This window comes from Schistocerca cancellata, chromosome 7 (genome assembly GCF_023864275.1).
Source record: "Schistocerca cancellata isolate TAMUIC-IGC-003103 chromosome 7, iqSchCanc2.1, whole genome shotgun sequence".
Lineage (NCBI taxonomy): Eukaryota > Metazoa > Arthropoda > Insecta > Orthoptera > Acrididae > Schistocerca > Schistocerca cancellata.
Window position 1 is genome coordinate 519,173,128 of NC_064632.1, and position 18,696 is coordinate 519,191,823.

An 18,696-nucleotide genomic window follows, 5' to 3' on the forward strand; every position below is an offset into this window, starting at 1 on the left:
CATTTTTTGACGATTGTTTTGATTTGCACAGTGTGCAAGATCGACGCGTGTGCACAACGAGCAAAACAGGTTTTTGTAGAACACGTTTTATTTAGGCCTTCAGTGCAGAATGTATAACTTTCCTACAATGATTGTCACATTGATACGTGAGCAAAACTCCATTCACAAGATATCTTTCAATAGATGTACTGTACTTACGCAAATAGAGACAGTTGACAAAAGTCTTCACTTCTTGGAGCAAGCAGTGAACTTGTGCCAGTGAAGTGACGGCGCTAAATGTTTACAACTTTCAGCTAGTCGGAAAAATCCACAAATGTCGCTGTTGTTTGCGGGTTCCCAGTGAGGACAGGTCATGCTTCTTATAAAAGAGGTCGCAGAATTGAAGACCACATACTGGACAAAGGGATTATCTCCGAAATAGCCTCGATGTTTCATATTCCTCAACATATGATGAACTTATATGTTTGGAAGTTTTACCTTGCGTAATGCACAATGCACTGATCGACCATACATACGCAGCAAACATCGGAACTGCACACATCCTCAGGCCTATGGTATGTTCAGAAGAATAACTGTACAACAGGCAGGCATGTGCATAGTAGGTGTGATTAGCATTTAGCTGGCCACTATATTTCTCCTGCAGTTGCTCAATTCTCAATTATGTCTGTCTGTAGGAGGCGATATTTCTTCCCATGACCCTTGAACTACAGATATTGGGAACGTAACTACTGAAAAAGCGTGGCCCGGTTTTTCTGCATAATTACACAGGAAAAACAGGAAAATAATTCAACTTTCATACCGAATAGTTTGACACAAATGACGTTCGTCCGCATATTACACATTCTGAATGGTTCATACACCTGTGGACGGATTGTCAACAGTTAAATTATCATTTATACCCTACATTAGCAACGAGTCAGATCTGGAAGCGTGCATAAAGTCGGCGAATATTATCTTAGGAGATAATGTTGTACACAGTTTCCAACTGTTGTTGCAAATGTTCAAGGGACTTCCCTGGAAATGCAAACTAGACAAGAGCCCCTACACCACCATGTCCCACACGTAATTGGGGGAGGAGTAAATGGTGAGGGGGGGGGGGGAGGGAAGGGGCAGGTCCGGCTATTGTGTTGGTGGAAAAGCACTTCATACACCGTGTCAAAATGTGCTGGATGGTATTCTGGTCATACGACGCACCAAGCAGGTCCTCCATACAAAATATCAGAGATATATAGTCACATTAGGCAGTGAGTCTCCACATCATCTAACATGGAGTTGGTCCTGCGTATAGCTCCTTGACACACACACACTGACAGTTGTCAGTCTCTTGGATTACGCAATCTTCAATGACGCAAACCTGTTCTTATCAATAATCACAAAAAACCGTCTTCATACTTGCAGCTGCGTCTTTCGCTGGACCATCAGATGTTAGCAGGGCGTTTATGGGTTATGAAAAAGAGTCTGGCGAGCGGCACCCATACTCGCGAGACAGATCTTAGTAGCTATTCGTCATAATCTTAGAAATGAGAAACGCTGTCTAGGTCCTGATCTGTGCTGCAGTCGTCGTGCGTTCGGTACCGGTTTCTCATCTGATGCGGCGGTCCAAGTGTGAACTTACGTATATGGTACTTCCGGAGATCCATCTCCACTTCAGAGTTGACACTTCACGTTCATTGTGGTGGGCAAAAGTTCCGAAAGGATCTAACCTCCCACAGACCCAAAGTGAGTGAAATGCAGTAATTACGTTCATCGATAGCTTACTGATATGTGAACACTGTTTTCTCATCCACTTCGAGATCGAAATATCAGCTCACCATTTTATTGCATCAGATGCTTGCGTCAGGGACGTAGAATTTACAATGTCATTTTGTGGTTGCTAGGTTCTCCTTCAGTGCCCCTTACAATTTTGATGTTCCTATGCCTCACCTTTAGCCGTTTTCATTTCCCACCAGTGTATTTCGTCTAATAATGAATCAGTGCGAGATAAACCTCCTGTGACCACTTTTATCATGTTACTTTGCCCGCATCTCGTGGTCGTGCGGTAGCGTTCTCGCTTCCCACGCCCGGGTTCCCGGGTTCGATTCCCGGCGGGGTCAGGGATTTTCTCTGCCTCGTGATGGCTGGGTGTTGTGTGCTGTCCTTAGGTTAGTTAGGTTTAAGTAGTTCTAAGTTCTAGGGGACTTATGACCACAGCAGTTGAGTCCCATAGTGCTCAGAGCCATTTGAACCATGTTACTTTGTTGTAGACATGATCAAGACAAAATATTGAAAACGAGTGCTAATTTCGAAACTAGAAAATATTACAAGTAGCGCTTTACGAATTACGTTTTATATGTCGTTACTACTCGCACATTCTCTTCCTTTTTTATGTAGATTGTCCTTCCAGATAACGAATCTTGCTGCAACTTGTAAATGTTTGTGCTGTTTCGTAATTTCTGTAACTATCCACTTTCTTCGCTTTTATTCAATATGCAGTCTGTAATTGCGAGAATTCTGCTAACCGTGAGTAGCCTCGCTTTTACCAATGGAACACTGTTACATAACAATAATATGCCAGAAATTCTAATTGGTGCTCTGATAACCTATCAGTAGAACAAAAAACCGCCTAAGTGTTATTCATCCCTCAATATCGAGGTAGTCAAAGGGTTAGAGCACTGCACTCATAATTTGGATGGCTGGGGTTATCAGCGGTTTTCGTAAATTTGTTAAGTTGAAATACTCATGGTCGAATTCTTCCCCCTCATTTGTCTTACAGCAGCAGTGCTGTAACACCGATGACCCCGTCCATGGCTGGACTTGAGCTCCATCTAACAAACCTTTTTCTTCTTAATATCGCAGTTCGACGTGATTTACCTATCAAGTTCCATGGTCCATCAGTCCTCACTATCTCTCCATTGGTCATCAACCATCGCCATTCACACGGGGTGGTTATAAGTAAAATGCACTCTACTCACAGAGGTTCAATAAACGCTGTAAGTATCGTGTGGTAGTGAAACCTGATAGATACGCTAATGCATTCATGCGGAACCGATTTATAGTGGACAAAATTAGTTCCAGTTGTGGTCACCATGTCCAAACCTGGACCTTTGAATATAAAAAAGACGTGTGGAAATGTTTCCATATGTAATGATTTAGGAATGGGATGTAGGCCGAGCCGGCCGGAGTGGCCGAGCGGTTCTAGGCGCTTCAGTCTGGAGCCGCGCGACCGCTACGGTCGCAGGTTCGAATCCTGCCTCAGGCATGGATGTGTGCGATGTCCTTAGGTTAGTTAGCTTTACGTAATTCTAAGTTCTAGGGGACTGATGACCTCCGATGTTAAGTCCCATAGTGCTCAGAGCCATTTGAACCATTTGATGTGGGCCGAAAAGATCAAACAAGTGAGAAAGGCACAAAGTTTATTTTGTTACTAACCGTCTCTTTCACACTTCATTCAATATGAGCACCGGAGACGTCGACGACTTGCTACATCCGTAAAACGATGTGATCAACAGTTGCTCGCAGAAGTCCTGTTGAATTTAAGAAATGTGTTCCTGTCTACTGGCCTTCAGATCAGGTGGAGTCCGAACATGTCCCTGATAAACACGTTCTCCTAGATATCCCCATAGCTAAAACATAAATGGATACAGATCAGGTGATCTTGCAGGCCACACATCTAGAAAACCTCCGGGGGTAAGACATTCGTGGATGCTTACGTTAAGCAGATCTTTCGCTGGGCGAACGACATGAGGAGTTGCCCTATCCTACATGAGAACAGTGGTTTCCAAATTTCGACAATGTGTAAACGTCACGAGTATCTGACATGCTCTCTGGGTGTATGCTGTTGAAAGAAGAACGGAGCGATAATAAAGGTGCTTTTGAATGCACAGTACACAGTCGCATACGGCAATTACAATGGCTGTTCGTGCACTATGAAATGTGCCTCGTCTCTCAATGGAATGTTGCCCTGCCATATGTTATCAACTTCTATCGGTGCCAGAAACCGAAGAGCAAATTTAGAATGTTGCTGCGGATTATGAAGTTTCAGTTGCTTCACCATCTGAATCTTGCACATGTACCAGTCCAAAATAGACTGAAAATCTTTCCACACTGTTTACTAAGGGGTGGACTATTCTCATGACACTGAATGAGCACTAGCACTACCTGGGCCCGTGTTGCATGATCAGTTACAGCAAAAACAACCTCGTCAATAACTTCCACCGAGATAGCACGCCTTCGTCTTCCAGGTGCCACACCAAACGCACCTGTGTTTTCGAATTTTATAATCATCTTCTGTAAAGCATTTAATGACATTGGAACTCTCATCAGAACTTACAGTCGGAGGTACTTTCTCAGTTCAGCTCTGTAATTGCTGCCATTGACATAAAACATTCACTAACAGCGCACAGTCTCTCTTCTCGATAGCTACATTGTTCACTCATGTCACAGCTTGTCAAATGACAGTGTGGATGTCATACCAAGGTACAAACTGTGTACAGCGCCGGACTTGCAATTGATGGCCAAAATTGGAACTAATTTTTTTCCAGTGTAAATCGGTTCTGTGTTAGCGCATTAGCATATCTGCCAAGTTTCGCTGCCATACGATAATTACAGCCCACAATAGCCACACAGTATATTCTTACTACGAGGGTTGAACCAAAAGTAAGGTTCCCATATTTTTTACAAATAGAAGACATTGTTTATTGTTATTAATTTATACATCGCTGAAAACTTTATATTTTTGTCTATTTTTCGACATAGTCTCCATTTTTTTCGACACACTTTTGAAGACGATGCTCCAGCTTTTTGTATTGCTAAGTCAAAGAAGTCTCGCACCAACCTATTGAGGAAGCGTGTGACCTCTGACTGGACTTTATCGTCGCTCTTGAAGCGTCTGGCACCTAAGTGTTTGCGACCGAACCGCTGAATCTTTCCGTCAGTAAATGGGGTATGTTCTCCACTGACTCGGTTGTTTTAACCCCCTCCACTGACGGAATGACCCACTTCCCAATTCCGTATGTATAAAACCAATACGGACTTGTAGCTGTCACGCCTTTGCGCTTACTGCTACGTATTTTAACTGTAAGTAGCTCAGTCCCAATGGTAAGAGGCAGTAGTGAATTCACGTAGTTAATATTTGAATCCAGCACAGCTGCCACAAGCTCAGCTCACTTTTACTCCACTGCTACCCTCGCCATTGCACCACATTAACTAGGTGCTACATGGACCTTGCTAAATTCACTTGCGTATACATTTTTGACCGTTACTCGCCAGTATTTACCTAATGATTAGTACACTCCTAACCGGACTATTTCCCTAAGAGCTGTGATGATTGAACGGGTTCGATCCAAAGCCTACAGTGCCCTACAGTTCACACGGTAACACTGCCTACCTGACCCACTTAACTTGGTAGTGAGCTTATGTATCCAATCACCACTGCTAGCAGCAGTGGATAATCCTATCAGCACGACGAGAGCAGCAGACTTACCGTCGAATCCTCCTGAAAATACTTATAACTACGGTCGCCAGCTCTGAAGGAGCAAAAGAATAAATCAATTTTTGGGTTCGTTTCAAAGTGAAATGGCTTGAGTTGAATTTAAACTTAATTCTGAATGTTACTATTTCTGATCATTCTAGATGATTCTACGAAGCAAATACTCTCTCAATTTCTGTGAGTTGGCTTGGTAATTACTACCAAGACAGGTTATGCAACTTTGGTTAACAAAATTCTATCCTTCAACTTATTTAATGATTTTGGATATTACTCTTTGGACCATTGATACAGAATTAGTTAAGTGACTTTACTTGAAAGGTTGCTCTGAAAAATTTAAGTAACTATAAATAGGCGACTCATTCTGGTGTGACCATTGCTCTTTTCAACATTCTTATACGCTAAAGTATTCTACAACCAAAAGATTGTAAATGAAAGAGGCGATGGTGGCCTCAGTCTGATTTCACTATACTATGTTTGAGGTTACTACACATCACAATGAACAACATGCGTCGTAATTTTACTCATTACTATATTCTGTCCTCTGCACTTGCATAAAAGAAAACTGGTATTCTCCTTTTACATGTATACAAAGTTCGACTTAACAATTGCAAGCAGTCTTGCCTTGGGTAGACGTGTCGGTGCTGGTGGTGAGATGCATGTGGCTAACGCAGCTCTTCACACCTCATGCCCTTAATGGCGGCTGGAACTATGAGCTGTAGCACTCGTATAAGCTACTGCACGTCCGCCATAAAATCTGGGCACAGGAACTCTTACAATCAGCCCCAGTGGCATAAAGGCGGCTTCAACAACCATTCGTCGCGTTTTACTCCAAAAACGGCGACGATATTCACCTCTTCGCTGTTGCACAATCACTTTTGCGTGAGCACAGTTACGCACGTCCAATCACGTCAACACTCCCCAGGCCATTCCATTGTTCAGTCCCTGTGTCTCCAGCTACCCCTAGCTACGCTCGTATCACCAAGAGTGGGGGCGTTCCCCTACCACCTTTTTACCGAAATCATTTAGTATTTAAGAATATTTATATTTACTACCCTGGAGTCCATACCAGTCATAATAAGTTACTACTAGCGCTTTACAACATTAAATTATACAGTAATAACTTATAATTACCAAGAAAAAGAATACATTTGACTCCGAGAGCTTAGTGCATTGTCTGACAGGCAGCGCTAATTCCCAGTTTCGCCAATAGATGGTATCAGGGTGCACTCCCTGGCAGTCTCACAAGCGCGCCCGTTTCCGACGCGCGGGCTCCAAATTACTGTCAGCCCACCATCATTTCAGTTCCGTTACATGTTTCTTTAGCTTCGGGAAGAGGTGATAATTGCTGGGGGTTGAGTCCGGGCTGTACAGACGATGGGTCATAACAGTCCACGCAAATTTCTTCAAAAGCTCCTGTATTTGACGAGCGGTGTAGGGTCGAGCATTGTTGTGAAGAAGAACTACTTCCTCCATCAGTCGTCCTCTCCGCTGATTCTGGATTGCTCAATGGAGTGTGGTCAATGTTTCACAATATCTGTCTGAGTTTATTGTCGTCCCTGGATGCATGAAATCAATGAGGATTCCCCCTTCCGATCCCAAAACACAGTCGCCATAACCTTTCCTGCCAACTGCGTTTGTTTGAATTTCTTTGATGGTGGTGAACTGGAGTGACGCCAGTGATGAGATTGTTGTTTTGTTTCAGGAGTGTAATGAAACACTCATGTTTCATCTCCTGTGACGATAGAGTCCAACAGCTTCTCCTTGTTGCCTTCCCCCTCACATTGTTGAAGAAACTAGCGAGCACAGTCAGGGTGTTGCTCTTTGTGTCCGTCAGTCAGCATACGGGTGACCTAGCAAGCACACACACCTTGCGATAACCCAACGTTTCTGTTCAAGTTCTTTCAATTGTGCTGTGGGAAGCTTCAGAAATGCATTCAGCAAGTTCACGGACAGTGACCCTCTGATCTTTGAGCAGCTCACTGTTGATCTTCTGAACAATCGCATCCGAAAGCGGCGGTCTTCCACTCCGTTCTTCATCGTGAACTTCCGTGCGATCCTCAGCAAAAGCCCTGCACCATTTGTGGGAGTGCTGAATGGACATGCACTCTTCACCATAAACCTCAGTCAGTTGCCAATGTCTCTCCACGGGTGGTAACTTCCTTCCGTGGAGAAACCGGAGTACTGCTCGAACCTCACACTTGGTGGGCGCGGCGATCAACACTTCCATCTCAGATGGCTGCTAAGCTAACACTGAGCGACGTAGCGAATCGCCGACGGGTGGGCTGGAGAGTGGAGGAACAACTGCACATGGCACTGTTGTAAGCTTTAGCCTAGCATTTTCCCTCGAGGCTGTATCTCATTGGGAACCTTACTTTTGGTACAACCCTCGTATCTCTCTAGAGGTTTAGCCTTTCCTGAGTCAAGGATACGTCACTGACGTAATGTCATCTTCCTTAATCTCCCATATTGTCCAACCATCATATTTTATGATTTTAACACCACTAAACTGTGCACCCAGATACGCAGCCTTTCGATACCGACTTACCTGAATCAGTACTACTCAGCACAGATTTTTTCACTTTCTGGTGACGCTGGAATACTCGGTAGCAGTGTTAGTCAAGTTGCTGTAATCGCGCTGCTTCTGGTAACCAGATGGCTTATCGTTTCGCTTCTCTGTCTCTATCTCTCTCAACAGTTCAGTATGTTTCCAGTTAACATTGGTTGCAAGTGTACTATTACTCTGCAGCCATAAATTTTTGTGGAAACTCTTAAGAAAATTCAGATAAATTGAACAGATCAGTGTACTGGCACAGGAATTACTACATGTATCACATGATTTATTTTTATGGTCAGATGATTATGTTTCTGAAGGAGGAACATGTGTATATTCTTATCTTTATAATAATTTCTCAAGACTTTTCAAATCATTGGAAAAATGGAAATGAGCGTTTGGCGTCATTGGCCGGGAGGCCCCTTACGGGGCAGGTCCAGCCGCCTTGGTGCGGGTCTTACTACATTCGACGCCACATTGGGCGACCTGCGCGCCAGATGGGGATGAAATGATGATGAAGACAACACAACACCCAGTCCCTGAGCGGATAAAATCCCCGACCCAGCCGAGGATCGAACCCGGGCCCGTAGTACGGCAATCCGTCACACTGACTACTCAGCTATTGGGGCGGACTTCAAATCATTTACGGCATGGATTCAGAAATTATTACCTTTTTCGCCTTATGAAATGGTATTTTGGTGGATGTCTGATAATTATAAATATTTTTTTCAAAAGGAAGTATTTATTCCAGCTGTGCTTAATAACTGTCATTGCCTAAAATTTTACCTGTAAGAAATAAAAAAGTTGTTGGATGAAGTGATGCTTTTGTATTACTGTTATGTTGTGAACTCCAAAATACATGAAACTATGGATTTCAGTTTGTAGTGACTTATAAACATGGCAAGGTTCAACAAAACAAACTGCATAAGCTCAGGATGATATACAGAACAAACCACAAAAGTATACAATAAAAATTTGAGACTAAAATTTTAATAAATTTTTCCTAGCTTTACACAAGTAAACCGACGATTTCAAACATATGATAATTGGTATAGCATTAAGAAAGAACTGGGTAGTGCCAGTACACAAGAAAATGAGAGGATACAAAAAATCTGAAAAAGAACGAGTATAGAAAGATTGTCAGCAAATTAAATTAATATGTGTGGAAAAGAAAACTAAATCCAGTCTAAACAAAGAAAAAACTGGTACTGTAACAGTCAATAAATTATCCAATTTTAAAAGAGAAGAGATTAACATGGCTTTACTGGTACTTGTTTGGCCCTCAGTGTCAGATGATAGGTAGTGATAAAGTGTCCCAGCAAATTTGTTTTGAAGTTATCCGCATCACGTTTATTTATTAGCTTGTATATTCTAACTATATTAGGGCTTTCAGACACTCACAGCAGACCACAGAACTTGCAGTTTACAGTGCAGACGTATTTCTTTTTATGTTATCGTTGAAAAAAGAAACATGGGGTATAGAGATAATTTAGAATGTAGTAACCGTAGTACTTGTACCACATGCAATATGAAATCACAAAAATATCAGGAAAAAGGATAAAGAAGTTAAGACAGTGCATTCATTCATTCATATATCATATTCTGTAAACTCCATCATGAGTAAGAGCCTTCAGGGACATCGAATAAGTCAGTGTAAACATTAACTGGGAGGAACAGCCACTGCAGGTGACTTCTGTAAAGTACCTTAGGCTTACTGGTCTCCGAGAATTCCACTCGCTGTCTATGTACTGCAAAAGTTAAAATGGTTAACATAAGCTTACATCACCAAGGCCAGGTGCAGTGATAAATTATGGAAGGAGTTGCTAATAAAGTACTCTTTAACTCTAGCTTTGAACATTTGAGGATTTCCCCGTTTCCTGCCTTATGTTTGTCAGTGACCTATTTCAAACTTTTGCAGCAGAATATAAAACTCTATTCTGTATCCTATAAGGGGATGCATTATTTTTATTTCTAATGTTGTCGTTGCAGATTTCACAGTTTATCATTATATCTGATTACTTGACGAATATGTGAATGAGTTAAATATTTGACCTTAAGAACGTAGGCAAGAAAAAATGTAGAACAAGTTTGAAACTACGATATAATTTCGCTGGAAGTCGCTAAGTGTTCTCATCATGAATCGCTAGATATAGTCTGGGTAATTTGTACTAATTTGCACTTTATTTTAAGAAAAAGTTATTTTTTCACGTCTCGCAATGTTTATGGAGCCATATCTTCTGAACTAAGTGTCGTACAGTAATATAATTTTGCAGCTACATTCAGTCATATGTCTGAATACTGCTGCAGACTTATGAACAGAGTCGGTAGTACCGGCGTAATAAATTAAAACGTCATGTCTGTTGCTGAAGCTTTAGTTAGTGAACAACTGAAATGTAGTAAACGATAAACTTTTGTCATTTCATCATTTTGTGGGGGTGTTAGCGAGAGAATGTTCGTAAGGATTTGAAATTATGTGTTAAGTTTGTTGTAAGTTGCTAAGAGCTCTTATTCTCAAGTGCTGGATGAATAAAATCCGGGTATTTAAGTGCGGTCAGTTACGTTGCCTCGCTCTACACACAGTTTCTAACAGTAACACTTTTACTAAAACTTTCAATTCTAAATGAGCAGATTATGACAGTATTTTAAGTAATAACGCGAAATATTGAAAACTAACTTTTTGTGCCCCTGGACGCCGTTAGATAGACAACCTAAAACTGGTACCGTGTTCTTGGGTAGCGAGTGATTACAGTAGTACCTAGACCCCAAGGTTCCTGAACAGACTTCTGGAAGACGTTCAGTTACCAACTTCACATAATATGCTTGCTGCACTATCCTGTAGAATACTTATTTGACATACTGTCTGCAGAAGATGATGCCGTAGGACGGTCATACACTATGTGATCAAAAGTATCTGGACACCCTCAAAAATACACATTTTTCGTATTACGTGAACTGTGCCGCCACCTACTTGCCAGGTATAGTACTCGATATCAGCGAGGTACTCCATATCAGCGACCTCAGCAGCCGTTAGTAGTTGTGAAAGATGCCCTAGGTGGCGGCACAGTTGACGTAATACGAAAAATGTGTATTTTTGAGGGTGACCAGATACTTTCGATCACATAGTGTATGACTTCTGCAGCAAAGTAGGTCGGTCAAATAAAGTATTCTACAGGAAAGTGCAGTAAGCATGGGGCACTCCGCAGGCTTCCAACGTGGTCATGTGATTGGGTGTCTGTACGCTAGATTTCCACACTCCTATACATCCCTAGGTCCACTGTGTCCTCCCCGATAGCTGAGTGGTCTGCGGACGGATTGCCGTCCTAAGGGCCCGCGTTCGATTCCCGGCTGGGTCGGGGAGTTTTCACCGCTCAGGGACTGGGCGTTGTGTTGTCTTCATCGTCATTTCATCCACATCAGGGCTCGCAGGTCACCCAATGTGGTGTAGAATGTAATAAGACCTCTACCAAGGGGGCCGGATCTGCCCCGTAAGGGGCTCCCGGCCAATGACACCAAATGCTCATTTCCATTTTTTCGGGTCCACTGTTTCCGATGTGATACAGAAGTGGAAACGTGAAGGGACACGTGCAGCACAAAAGCGTACATGCCGACCTCGTCTGTTGGGTAACAGAGAACGCCGACGTTGAAGAGGGTTGTAATGTGTAATAGGCAGACATCTATACACACCGTCACACAGGAATTCCAGACTGCATCAAGATCCACTGCAAGTTTTATGACAGTTAGGTGGGAGGTGAGGAAACTTGGATTTCACGGTCGAGCGGCTGCTCATAAGCCATACATCACGCCGGTAAATACCAAATGACGCCTCGCTTGGTGTAAGGAGCGCAAACATTGGGCGATTGAACAGTGGGAAAACGTTGTGTGGAGTAACGAATCACGGTACACAATGTGGCGATCCGATGGCAGGATGTGGGTGTGGTGAATGCCCGGTGAACGTCATCTGCCAGCGTGTGTAGTGCCAACAGTAAAATTCGGAGGCGGTGGTGTTATGGTGTGGTCGTGTTTTTCGTGGAGGAGGCATACACTCCTTGTTGTTTTGCGTGGCACTATCACAACACAGGCCTTCATTGATGTTTTAAGCACCTTCTTGCTTCCAACTGTTGAAACGCAATTCGGGGATGGCGATTGCATCTTTCAACATGATCGAGCACCTGTTCATAATGCATGGCCTGTGGCGCAGTGGTTACACGACAGCAACATCCCTGTAATGGGCTGGCCTGCACAGAGTCCTAACCTGAATTCTATAGAACACCTTTGGGATGTTTTGGAACGCTGACTTCCTGCCAGGCCTCACCGTCCGATATCGAAACCTCTCCTCAGTGCAGCGCTCCGTGAAGAATGGGCTGCCACTTCCCAAGAAACCTTCCAGCACCTGATTGAACGTATGCCTGCAAGAGTGGAAGCTGCCATCAAGGCAAAGGATGGGACAACACCATATTGAATTCCCGCTTTACCGATGGAGGGCGCCACAAACTTGTCATTTTCAGCCAGGTGTCTGGATACTTTTGACCAAATAGTGTATGTGTATGGCTGGCTGAAGTGGCCGTGCGGTTAAAGGTGCTGCAGTCTGGAACCGCAAGATCGCTACGGTCGCAGGTTCGAATCCTGCCTCGGGCATGGATGTTTGTGATGTCCTTAGGTTAGTTAGGTTTAACTAGTTCTAAGTTCTAGGGGACTAATGACCTCAGCAGTTGAGTCCCATACTGCTCAGAGCCATTTGAACCATTTTTTTGTATGTGTATGGATACAATGTTTGCTAGCAATTCTGTGTGCAGGTCTGTATAATGGGAGAGATTTCTGTGCAAAAGACATAACTGAGCTTTTTGATTAACCTATCTAAATGTTCGTTATCCACCCAGATGTCCAGGAATTTCACACATGGAGGCTCATTTAGTGAGTCCATATCTGTCTATCTCTGGTACATATAAATCACATTTATTTGGTTGCAAAAAAAGAAGAAAGAAAGAAAACCAATGCATCTTTTTGATCCCTTTGTCAGTATACTCCAGCAACACAGCTTTAGAAGAGTTCTCCCCTTCCTTTGGTATATCATTTATCTAGTTCAAGAACGGGTCTGATCTAAGTACTGAACCTTTTGGGACACACTACTTAATTTTACTGACTCAGAATTTAGTTTTATTCCTAGAGTATCATTTAATGTATTACCTGTTTTTTGAGGGATGAATACGTAAAGGCGTGGGTGATGTATTGAAGTCCATAACATAAAAGTTTCTCCAGAACAATTCTGTGATCTACGCAACAGAAAGTATGTAAGTGTCACAGAAAATGCTAACAGAGGTAGCTCTTTTGTATAATAATACTATAGGTGACTTTTTGAGATTCTATATCCCTATCTGTGTAGAGTATCGTTTATGGAAGCCAAATTGCGCAGTAGTTAAGAAGTTACTATCACAACAGTCGTTCATTACTGTATTACAAGCTGACTTCTCAGAAGAACTCGGTGGTGAAGCAGAGTGTCATGTAATTAGACATAACTCCCTTGTCTCCATTTTCATAAGTGGCTATTATTGTCACTTGTACCAGTCTTTCAGAAAATACACCATGACTCATGGAATGATTAAAAAGGCAACTGGAGGGAGACGCTACCAAATTAGCTTAAGATTTCAGCAACATGACTGAAATATACCATCATAGCCTGAAGAGTAACTGTTATACAGTGACGTAGTGACTTTTGTGTTCTCTAACAGCTGAGCTGGCAAAAATCTGTCTACTGGAGGAGTATTCAGTGCCTAAACGAATCTTTCTTTCCCAGTATTTACTAATGTTATTACGATGAATTCATTAAATCTAGAGGCCAGTAATTTGAACTTAGCATCCTCTGCCTTAGAGTTCCTTTCGTTTGTGGCTTGAATTCATGTGGCTTACTTTGTTTATTCATTTGATGCCTAGTAATCTACTGAAATGCCTTTGTTTTGTTCCAGTTACTTGTAGTGTACCGTTCAGTCTTGATCAAAGTGAGCCCACTGCGTTAAATAAAGACTTCTGTTCCTATCTCAGTAGACTCCTCTCAACTTCCAGACTCTAACTCTCCTTGAATTCCTCTAAAGAAGAACTGGGCTGACTGTTGAAGGAATTTGTTTTGAAGAATTAAAATTGTTATTTATTCTGTGAACTTGATAAACTTCTTTCTGTTACCCGCACAGCAGACGTCCTTTGAATCGTGCTATCTGAGCTTTTACCATTCAGTGAAACTGAACTTTTTCCTTCTCAGCTAAATCCGCTTGAGGGGGGTGGTCTACTGCTGTCGTTTTGAGACTCTGGGTAAAAGTGTTGAGAATGTAGATTATGGTGTATTTGGATTCAGCGAAGAGTAAAGATAGAGCTGTCATTATTCCAAAAGGAAAGCCGTCATTTTATTTTTGAAACTAGGAAAAACATAGCTTATATGATAGCACGCACATGTTATTTCATAACTGAGTGTTTATAAGGCAGAAGGACGTGACATAAACTCAAGTGTTATTGATGGGAGGCTGTAGCAGTGATGTAGCTGGGTAGAGATATTTGGAATAGTGATTACAGGGAATCCGTTACACAAACAAAGTTTATGACAATTACCCTTCACTACTGTAAGAAATGACAAAATGTGAGTGGTTATAAAAGTCTTTTTATATTCTGCTTCTTTTATTGATCTTTGGTAGTACATTAAGGTCGCAAATTGCCATACAACTTCATAATGTAGACGTATATGGAACATATACTTTTGACATTTAGCTACCACAGAAGAATAACGTAATTTTCATTGTCTAATTGCTGAGCAGGTGACTGAAAATGGCCATTTCATGATTGCATCTTTAAATGATAATGTTGCTCGTACAACGCAGTCCTGAATAAATGGAGCAGTAACGACTACTACTGCATTTCGACCTTTTAATTTCTGCATTATAACACATTAAATGATGTTTACAGAAATGGATGGCTGTACTTCTAGGCGATCTTTCATGTAGCGTTTTACATAAAGGATCGCGTAGAAGAACAGAAGTAAATACAGCTTGTATGTATATCCGTTTCGATCCTCTAAAGATGAAAAAAAAGAACGTCTTTTTCAGAAAAGGACTGTTGTAAGAAACCAGTCCTGTTTAAATAGATGTAAAAGCTAACTATCACTTTAACGATTGAAAATACTCGCAGTCACATCGGTACATGCTACTGGTACTGCTGTGTGCTTTAGCAAAATAGTTTGCCGTAATTCTTCACAAAGACTATAGAAAACAAAGGCACAATTACTTTTTCACAATTATAGCCGTTTAAAATTAACCGTTGGTTACCAATATATATTCCGAAAGTGCGGTTGTGTAATTCTAGTCAGATACCTAATGCGATTAAACTTTCGATTCTGCTTTTTCCGTACGCATGATTACATTACGGTATGAACATGTGAGCCACGCAGACGTGGAGGATTGTCTATTTGTGTATGTGCACTTACGGAATTTTTCACACTTACTTAATATAAAACTAAAAAATTTGTAAAATAAATATGATTCTAATAGCCAAATCTTCCAATATTGCTGTTTGTTTCTGAGTATTTGTTGCTAGAAGACATTTCCACGAATCGTAAATTTCACATGTGCTTATCTGGTGATCGAAGACCTGACTTTATAGAATGCAACTATAAAACAAGAAAACGAACACATAAAAGTGAAACCTTTGTGTATTTAATGGAACTTAGCTTCTATGCCAATCAGTTCTGCGGTTGAAACAGTTTCACTTTTCTGCATTAATGATAACAAATAGAAGGCAGTAACCTAGAAAAGAAGTATTGATTCTGACTAGAGAACGAAGCTGTTTGTCAATAAATATGGTTAGGTCTAACGTCTGACTACGACGAGGTTATTGTAAAGTTTAAACTTTGAGTGGACGACGATGAATAACAAAATGGAAAATTTCATTTCCAAAGGGACAAGCCGCAAATTCATCTTAGGGAAACTGCAGGCTGCAGGGAACATCTAAATCTGGATGAGGGGAGAGGACTTGAACTTCGCCCTTTTTGAATGCAATCTTATGCACTGTGCGGCAACAATGCGACGCCCTCACATATTGTAACTGTAGTGTGCCTATTTGTCAGCAGGTCATGGAATTCGTTTTACTTGTGCAAGAGTTGCCATGTTTCTGCAGCTCTGGCAGAGATATGTGTCTGTATTTGAGCGGAGATGTTACTGCCTACTGAATGTTGTGGTGTAACATGAGACCTTTCAGTTAGAATAACTGAGTGATAATTACTTTTCGTGTTATGTTGCGAGCCAGTACATCTGTTTATTTCTAAGAGTGTTTCCTCTCATTGACAATAATTTGTATTTTAATGTTACTTAATGAAGATTTTTTTTTTGTATTCGAGTGCCAGCCTCTGTTTACACTTCGCTTATTTAATTTTTGTGGGAAAACAATCTTTGCAGCTTCTGGCTATAATATTCGTGGTTCATCTGGAAATAAACGTCATTAATTATCTACTCTGGTTTTGTACTCCGAACTGAATTAACGTGGTAGATGTAGTAGGAGCTTTAAGTTGTAAGTACTCTTCTTAGGACAATCTCTTCCAAGCGTTAGAGCAGTGGTAGTCAACCTGATACCTATCGCCAACTGCTGGCCATTCTAGCTTTCATAGTGGGCGGTTGACAGTAGGGGTTTTAAAAAATTTTCATTAAGTCTTCATAAAACTTTGACACAAAATATTTGGTACGTAGTTATTATTATATGATTTAACTTGCTATAAGTCATCTTCATAAATTTTGTAAGTAAAGTTACTTCCCTGCTTTATAAATAACCATTACTGTCCAACTGGGAGGCAGTTACGAAGTTTTACCACTGACAGACAAACAAAAGTGGGTGGTAGGCAAAAAAGGTTAAGTATCTCTGCGTTAGAATATTTATTGTGATCAATAACATGTACTGGGAAAAAGGTATACATGTGACTATGTAGTCATCAGACAATCCTACAGAGAAGACTGATCACAGGGAAACTATAAATGATTATACTACACCATCCATTCTTGATGTCGTAAGACATTCTGTTAATTTATTCATGTGTCAACAGTCACATTTTGTTCCCATCATACCACCTCCAATCTCGCAAACTTGTACACTCTGTCTGAAAGCCTAATTCGCTATCAACATTACGATGTGTTTATGTCGTGCATATCTTTATAAACTGTGCATATCTGCATAAACTATGCTTAACATAGAGCTTGACACTGTATCGGAATACAAAAGGCCACTTGCACTCCAGAATATGGAAGAATAATAATGATGAATATCTTCATTACAGTTTTCTTACTGAGAAAGATATGGTTTTTTTGGGAGATGATTTGGTAGAAGTGTTATAGGTACACAGTTTGGAAAATGTATGAATTGCACATGGGATCGCAGTGTATGAGTATAGGAGTGTCCATGCGCTATTAACTTTTGTTTATTTAATCTTCAGTGCCTCTTTTGTTTATTTAATCTTCAGTGCCTCTTTTAAGATGTGCTAGTGAATGTTAATTAATTATCATTAGCTACACAGATCTATGAAAGACAATCCTGTCGTGGTTTCTACACCTGACGAGAACTTTCCTATCCAAGGTGTTTTACTCATCTCAAGTACCATGAGGTTGGTCCTTTGCAGACCATGGAGACACAGGAAGTTGCCTACAGGATTAGGTGGTGAAATAACCTGTGGTACTATTCTCCGACTGCCGTAGCGTACTGAGGACTACGGGGAAGAACTTGGCGGGACATCTACGAACATCCAGCCGCAACTACCACATTCTACTCCTGATGGCTGCAGATACCGCTTATTGTTGTGTTCTCCGGCCTAGTCAACGTACAGTTCGAACTCCGTTCTGTGCTGCAGCCTTCGTTGCCACGACAGTGAGCACGCTATAGCGCGTGGTGAACTTCTTGCTGTTGGCGTCGACTGCGTTGTTTCCGCTCTTGTTACTGCCGTTGCTATTGTTGTTGCTGTCAGCATCGTCTTCTATCGACACGAGCTTTTGTCGCAGAACTTCTCTCATGCAGTCTTCTAGGAACTCTTGCTGCAGCGTTTCTGGCAAGCGCTCCACAAACGGGTTCACGGCTGTCACGGCTTCTGTGTGGAACAAAGCAGAGTTGTTTTTGAAACAGAGGCAAGTACCAAACGTCAGAGTAAAGAAAGACTAGTAGCTAATTCAAACCTGTTTCTCTGGGTTTCGTGTTAGTTATGTGGCCCTCATAACTTAAGGCGATAGACATTTATACCTGCTTTAATCTTTTATTCACGTTCTACAACTTTTTATAAGAACCGAATTATCAAGACGTAACAAACCAGTTAAGACAATCAGGCTGTTTCACAATAGAAAATCTGGTATCTTAGTTCCCTAAGCAGCCTTGAGCATTGTACATGTTTTTAAATTGTTTTAGAAACATTACTTTTAAGGTGTACAAATCGTCATTTAAATTTTAAGATAAAGTGCAGATACTGAAGCAATCTGGCTACGGCCCATCTCTTTAATCCTTGCGGCAAGTTAAAAGAGTGCCTGGATAGGTGACGGTTAGCTGAATACGAAAAAAGACTTCCAAGAACGAGAAGATTGGAGACTAATTCATGTGGACAAATAGTCAAAACGTTAGTGGAACCTTCATGCAGATAGTTATGGAACTGGAGAATGTGGCGAAACTTAAATGTATT

At 41.4% G+C, this 18,696-nt stretch overlaps 1 protein-coding gene across 1 annotated transcript in view; it reads right to left on the minus strand.

Moving 5' to 3' along the window:
• Positions 1 to 16,057: 16,057 nt before the first annotated feature.
• The window catches only part of LOC126092142 (juvenile hormone acid O-methyltransferase-like), a 40,814-nt gene continuing 38,175 nt past the window's right edge, over positions 16,058 to 18,696 (minus strand). Inside the window, exon 6 of the mRNA XM_049907609.1 lies at positions 16,058 to 18,117. Coding sequence (XP_049763566.1) covers positions 17,849 to 18,117 — 269 coding nt within the window. The 3' untranslated portion in view covers positions 16,058 to 17,848. The remainder of the gene's footprint in view (positions 18,118 to 18,696) is intronic.